Source organism: Cherax quadricarinatus, chromosome 48, assembly GCF_038502225.1.
Source record: "Cherax quadricarinatus isolate ZL_2023a chromosome 48, ASM3850222v1, whole genome shotgun sequence".
NCBI lineage: Eukaryota > Metazoa > Arthropoda > Malacostraca > Decapoda > Parastacidae > Cherax > Cherax quadricarinatus.
The window spans coordinates 18,057,229-18,064,728 of record NC_091339.1 but is presented as its reverse complement, the minus strand read 5'-3'; the positions used below and the strand labels follow the sequence as shown (position 1 = coordinate 18,064,728).

Genomic DNA, 7,500 nt, shown 5'->3' with positions numbered 1-7,500 from the left:
ATGCAGAGAATTCGTAGTTTGGAAGTTAGGAGGAGGTGCGGGATTACCAAAACTGTTGTCCAGAGGGCTGAGGAAGGGTTGTTGAGGTGGTTCGGACATGTAGAGAGAATGGAGCGAAACAGAATGACTTCAAGAGTGTATCAGTCTGTAGTGGAAGGAAGGCGTGGTAGGGGTCGGCCTAGGAAAGGTTGGAGGGAGGGGGTAAAGGAGGTTTTCTGTGCGAGGGGCTTGGACTTCCAGCAGGCGTGCGTGAGCGTGTTTGATAGGAGTGAATGGAGACGAATGGTTTTTAATACTTGACGTGCTGTTGGAGTGTGAGCAAAGTAACATTAATGAAGGGGTTCAGGGAAACCGGCAGGCCGGACTTGAGTCCTGGAGATGGGAAGTACAGTGCCTGCACTCTGAAGGAGGGGTATTAATGTTGCAGTTTAAAAACTGTAGTGTAAAGCACCCTTCTGGCAAGACAGTGATGGAGTGAATGATGGTGAAAGTTTTTCTTTTTCGGGCCACCCTGCCTTGGTGGGAATCAGCCAGTGTGATAATAATAAAAAAAATAAGTACATGAGTGGGAGGGGTTGGATTTGAGTGGGACTTGCACATCAGAGCTTATTTCTTGGGTAGCATTGAAAATTGGGTTGGGCAAATGTTTTGTTAGTGGGATGGATTGTAAAGGACCTGCCTAGTATGGGCCAACAGGCCTCCTGCACTGTTCCTCCTTTCTTATGTTATGTTCTTATTTTTCTCTGGCAGGTGTTAAGTGGGTGGCAGCAAAAGTACGAGTTCCTGCTTGGTGTCGTGAAGGAGCCGAGGCGCCTCCTGCCGGAGTCCCTGATGAAGGAGCTGCAGGTGGTAGAGGCTAAGCGCCAGGGTTACTCCATCGAGCGGGCGCTGGTGCAGGCCAACCTCGATACCTGGGAGACAACCATGGGCGGTAACAAGGCTAGGAAGCTCGTAGAAAGGTATGGCATTACCATTATTTTTTTTTTTTGGTTGTTCTTAGTCATAACATTCGTCCAGGAAAAGAAATCCTGTACGAGGTATCAGGAGCTTATGATCATGGGTTCGGTTGTGCCATAGGAACTGAGGCAGGAGCGAGGCAAGAGGCAACTGCTGGTGTATGGTGCCGTAGACGGCCCTATAGTCCTGTAGTGTGATATGGCACAGCGAGTGCTCTTATTGGATGGACTCTGTGATCTATACATTCTGGATTCTGTGATCTACACATTCTGAACTCTGGGTTCTACAGATTCTAGACTCTGTGATCTACACATTCTAGACTGTTATCGACACATTCTGGATTCTTTGATCGACACATTCCTGCATACGAGAACAGAACACGGCACATAACACACGAATAACACACCTGCTGCACAACTGTATTTGCCATGTGAGCAAGCTAGCAGGTGTAAGAAAACTTGTCTATACCTCGCGTTTTAAGCGAGGAACGAACCTGGGTTTTTCTGGTTGGGTACTGACTGCTGTAAGCACAAAGACTCCTAACAAATCTACATACTCGAAGACTGAACTGTGCAGGTTTATACGCCGGTATATACACATTCACATGTATACATACATACATACGTTCACAAGTACACAAAAACTTACAGGTATAAATGAACAAACTTAAGCACTCACATACATACACACATACATATACTGCATATGTACACGAATAAGCATTCATATGTATACATAAGTATAAGAATACATCCGTACGCGCCTATAGCATAAACTATTTACAAATGCTTTATCTCAGATCACCAGAGGATTCGAACCTATAAACTTCACTCTCCAAAAGAGCAAAGTCTGGGCTGCCAAATGTGTGTGTGTGTGTGTGTGTGTGTGTGTACTCACCTATTTGTACTCACCTATTTGTGGTTGCAGGGGTCGAGTCCTAGCTCCTGGCCCCGCCTCTTCACCGGTTGCTACTAGGCCCTCTCTCTCCCCGCTCCATGAGCTTTATCAAACCTCGTCTTAAAACTGTGTATGGTTCCTGCCTCCACTACGTCATTTTCTAGGCTATTCCACTGCCTTACAACTCTATGACTGAAGAAATACTTCCTACTATCTCTCTGACTCATTTGTGTCTTCAACTTCCAATTGTGGCCTCTTGTTTCTGTGTCCCCTCCCTGGAACATCCTGTCCTTGTCCACCTTGTCTATTCCACGCAGTATTTTATATGTCGTTATCATGTCTCCCCTGTCCCCTCCTGTCCTCCAGTGTCGTCAGGCCGATTTCCCTTAATCTTTCTTCATAGGACATTCCCCTTGTGTGTGTGTGTGTGTGTGTGTGTGTGTGTGTGTGTGTGTGTGTGTGTGTGTGTGTGTGTGTGTGTGTGCGTGTCTGTACCTGGAGAGGGTTTAGGGGGTCAGCGCTCCCGCGGCCCGATCTGTAACCAGGACTCATGGTGGATCAGGGCCTGATCAACCAGGCTGTTACTGTTGGCCGCACGCAACCCGACGTATCTTCTTGTATACTTAACTTAAGACGCAAGTCTGGGTGACGGGAAGTGTGTTTGAAAGAGCGAAGAGAAAGAATCAAGTTAGACTCCTAGGATATAGATGCTACTGCACCAGGTGTGTGTGAAAAATCTGACAGCTGCAGTAAGATCTCGACAGGATGCGGAAATACTACAGCAGGTGGCTACGATAGTCTAACCTTAACGAGGCACAATAATAATTCTTCCTGCCCGTGTCCTCGGAAAAACAGAGCAATAACAGAGTCGCCGATATCTTGTGAGAGGCTGGGAGCCTCATCCAGGCTTCTTGTCAAGGTGCGTCGGAAATGACTTGCAGAGGAACCTCTCTTTGTACACCTGCCGCCCCACGCCAGACTACCAAACCCACGCCAAACCACCAGACCCACGGTAAACCGCTCCACCTACGCTTAATTCAGTCTTCAAGTCCTAAGGGTAATATAAACAACCACCAAGTTGCTTTAATGAGTCATAAATTTCAGTGTCCTTAACGAGACAAAGACGCAGGTTTCGTGTCTTCTCGGAACATTTGAAAGCTGGTAAAGCCAAGAAGCTTTTCAGTTTTTCTCTGTGTCTGTGTTGTCTAATCTTTCTAAGATAATTTGTTCTTCTGTTCACATCATGTCATGTGTATGCTAGGTACTGGATAAGTTGACTCCAATTATTATGTAGATAATCTCATAGGTTCATGATGTACCTCGTATACATGCTGTGGGCGGTAGTCATAACATTACAGAGGTACAAAATGGATGCAGAGTACGGACGGACTGTTGAGTACTAACCTTAAGGTGATGTGTTACCCTCATCAAACGATAACACATCAGTCATTGTTGATAATCTTTTAATGATGAGTTATGTTGAATTGTGCTAGCATCTGCGCAACTTGCATCTGCGCAACTTGCATCTGCGCAACCTGCATCTGCGCAACCTGCATCTGCGCAACCTGCATCTGCGCAACTTGCATCTGCGCAACTTGCATCTGCATCTGCGCAACTTGCATCTGCTCAACTTGCATCTGCATCTGCGCAACTTGCATCTGCGCAACTTGCATCCGCGCAACTTGCATCTGCGCAACTTGCATCTGCGCAACTTGCATCTGCATCTGCGCAACTTGCATCTGCTCAACTTGCATCTGCATCTGCGCAACTTGCATCTGCGCAACTTGCATCCGCGCAACTTGCATCTGCGCAACTTGCATCTGCGCAACTTGCATCTGCGCAACTTGCATCCGCGCAACTTGCATCTGCGCAACTTTCATCTGCGCAACTTGCATCTGCGCACATCTTTTAATTTACACCTAACTGTTTTGTGGTTAATTTTTTAACAAAATTTGCTCTATAAAAACTAGCAAAATTATAAAATATATGAAACAAAAACCCAGATATTTCACAATATTTTCACGTTTTGAAACTTGTTCAAGCATGTTTAGAAAATTCTCTCGTTAGTTTTTTCTAACAGCATTTGGCAATGCCAGCTGGTCTCCCTCGCCATAGTATAACTACTCTGGTCATCACTCTGCTACGCTATATTGACCTTTACGATGCTACATCACAAATTATAGTGCTTGAATTGCTTATTTACCCATAATTTGCATTGACGACAACTGTTGTAGTTCATTTTCCTGTGGCATTTGTGAGTGGTTATGATTTTTTTTTTCCATGATTACGTCTTCATCCTTCCACTGAGCTTGTGTAAGTGCCATTCACAATGTTAATCATCATAGGTAAACGTAGTTCCTTCTTGTTCTAACTTTGTAAAATGTCGTATAGATCAGGATAACCATTCAATATGTGGTATAAAATTTTTTGAAAATAGAAATTATTATTATTATTATTATTTCTCGTGGTGAGAATTCTCAACATCCTGACACCTGACAGATCCAGTCTCCTCATCAACATTCCACACAGACAATGCACAGCAGAGGTGCGGTATTTCCTCCAATAGTCTGCTGTCTGAACAACCTATCCTTTTTACCGCCTAGCGTGTACCTACCCACCTTCTGTAAACCCACCTACTTGCCTACCCATCCGCCTTCTGTCAAAGGCGGGTCACTGACCACCTATGATTCCCCATCTATAATTAGCCACTGGGGTAAAGAATCCACCGATGCCTCGCCCTCGGAAATGGAACATAAATACCCAAAACACCACGAAAGCGAGTTTTTTCTTCTTAAAAATATTACCTGGTTAAAATAATTGAACTTAATGAAGAAGAAGAAGAAGAAGAAGAAGAAGAAGAAGAAGAAGAAGAAGAAGAAGAAAAGAAGAAGAAAACAAGATATGCATGGGTTATGTAACTCTAGAGGATAACGCAATAAAGACAGGTACGGCGGCTTATTTTCATCATGGGATGACAACCCACAATAACTGACTAACTTTTATGTACCAACTGTCTGACAGGTAAACAAGGCCAGCGGATGTAAGGAAACTTGCCCATTCGTCTTGCCCGCCTGAGAAATGAATCCCTGCGGTTGTTATCTGTGAGCTCTATCAATGATCAACGGTAAGAAGCACTCAAAGAAAAATCAGTGATGCTGAGAGAAGGGGTGACACCTTAAGTGTTTCCTGACGCGGGTCTTAGTCATATAATGATCCGCAGCTGGAGCTGCTGGTCATCTGACCAAGGCCTTCCGCTGGCTTACTCCTTTAAAAATTATGGTTATGATTCTAACCATTAGTGTATGTTGAGAGGAGGACTGACATCTTTAATAAAGCATGGAGAGTATTCAGTATATTGTGTTATATCATGACAACTGTGGTGTGACACACTTCCACACAATGGGGCGGTGTCTTGTCGATAAATAATGAGATAAAAGAATGTCATTGTTTACATTAATTGCTTCAGGAAAGTGCGAAGAATGTGTCTGTTATCCACGTCTGAATCTGTACGTTCGTGTATCAATTATTTTTTTTCATTTTCCCCAACAAATAGTAAAAAACTTGCAAGGGAAAGTAGAGATAAAAAGTTGCTTACATTATGAGTAGCCCAGTTGAGACTCTTCCAGGTCGCTTGCACAAGACACAACTGCATAATTCCCCACAAAAACTGAAATTAGTTTGTTGTGCATAAAGTCACGTTCGATGCCCTCGTTAAAGATGTGAATGTGGAGATACTTGTAGTCAGAACTTGCCAGAGACACATGTATGTGAGGATATTTTGCAAAAATGACCCGCACATAGGAGAATGTATTATTCCAGTTACGGTACTGTGCCTTCTTGTTCTTTACAGGATATTTTGCTTTATGTATCATTATGGACAGGGTATTGATGATGCACATATACTGGAGGTAAACAGTGGGATATAAGTACTGGTGTCAGTGAGTGGGGAATATATTATTATCAGGGGGTGAGAGGACTGGAAGCCGGCAGTTGGTTGTGTATTAATGGCAACAAGATCATTGTTGATCATGCAGCTGGACGAAGGGCGCACAAAGTTTATTGTTGATCGGGGGTAAAAAGCTGACCTCACTTTTTATATATGGTTGGTATTTCCTGGGCAGACATAGAGGCGAGGTCTAGCATGATTGTGGAAATTATTTTTTAAGCTTCCAGAGAGAGATATACCTTTGATATTCCTATGACGAGTTCCGAGAATTTTTCTACTCCCGGAGCCCGGCTATGGGCCAGGCTCGTTTGGTGCTTGCCTGGTCAACCAGGTTGTTGCTACTGATGGCCCGTTGACCCACATATCCATCACAGCTTGGATGATCTAGCACTTGGTGAAGAAACTTGTCCAGTTTCCTCTTGGCTTTGAAGAATGATAAACAACAGAACAACAACCAAACCATCAGTAAAGATCGGAAATATTTACTTATGAATTTGTGCAGAATAAGCTTACTGAAGGAAACTTCTAAAATGCAACTGGGAAAAAAACATAGGTATAAACGAAATGCTGAGAACTTTCCTCTTTACCAAGATGATGCTGAAGTCAGCAGAGTTGACGAGACAACATGAAGATCACAAGCTGGAAGCTGACTTCAAGGAAACTTAACAGTGATAGACTTCCTCAAGGGCTACCGACATATCCTCAGAACCATAAAAGCATCAACTAACTATATGGAAAGTTGGGTACAAGTTATGAGAGGCAGAATGCGTAGGGAAAAACGTCAAGGGAGAATCCACACTCTGAATCTAATAGCAAATTATGGGTCATAAGATCAAGACTGTTTTATTATAATGTCTTAACTTTTAAAGGATAGCATTGACGATTATACTGTGTAACAGAATGGGAAAGAAGGATCACAATACAATAGACAAAGTGAATGTTCTCAAATTTCCGGAGATGATGAAAGCAGAGGTGAGATGAAGGTTAAGGCTTTAAAAGGTGTGGCGCTATCGTCGACTCTTGATTTTCTTTCCTAAACCGAATAACGATCGTCACTTTTACCTGTGTCTGTACTGGGACTTGTAAGTGGAAGATGAGTCACAGAACTGACGATGGGATTGATATATGTGGAGAGAGAGAGAGAGTTACCTCCGCCAAGGCCGTGGGTGTGTGAGAGGAGAAACTAGGGGACTTTTCATCATGTTTTTCCTGCTGTGGCAATGGCTAGGTCAGAGTGCATGATAGAGGATTTCACATACACCAGAAGCTTCAACTCATTACCCACCAGCTTCCTAAAAGGCACTCAGGTTGCAGAAGGTTCACATGTCGTGCACACCTAGGCTAGCACATACCTAGGTTCACACGTCGTGAACACCTAGGCTAGCACATACCTAGGTTCACACGTCGTGCACACCTAGGCTAGCACATACCTAGGTTCACACGTGCACACCTAGGCTAGCACATACCTAGGTTCACACGTCGTGCACACCTAGGTTCACACGTAATGTGAACCCAACTGGATAAACTTTCCTGTACGATGAAGTGTGACAGGAAAGCTATCTATGCGTGATAAGAATAAATTTATATTTTGCCACCGAAGCGGTTAGTTTACGGTGCGCCCCATACCCATCTTGAGGGTAAGACACATGTGCAACATCTGGGTATCTTTATTGTAGACGTTTCGCCATCCAGTGGCTTTA

The 7,500-nt window shown here is 43.8% G+C and overlaps 1 protein-coding gene across 1 annotated transcript in view; it reads left to right on the top strand.

Moving 5' to 3' along the window:
• The window catches only part of LOC138854073 (uncharacterized), a 188,571-nt gene that overhangs the window by 70,040 nt on the left and 111,031 nt on the right, over positions 1–7,500 (top strand). The window contains exon 2 of the mRNA XM_070094924.1: positions 751–959. Coding sequence (XP_069951025.1) covers positions 832–959 — 128 coding nt within the window. The 5' untranslated portion in view covers positions 751–831. The remainder of the gene's footprint in view (positions 1–750; positions 960–7,500) is intronic.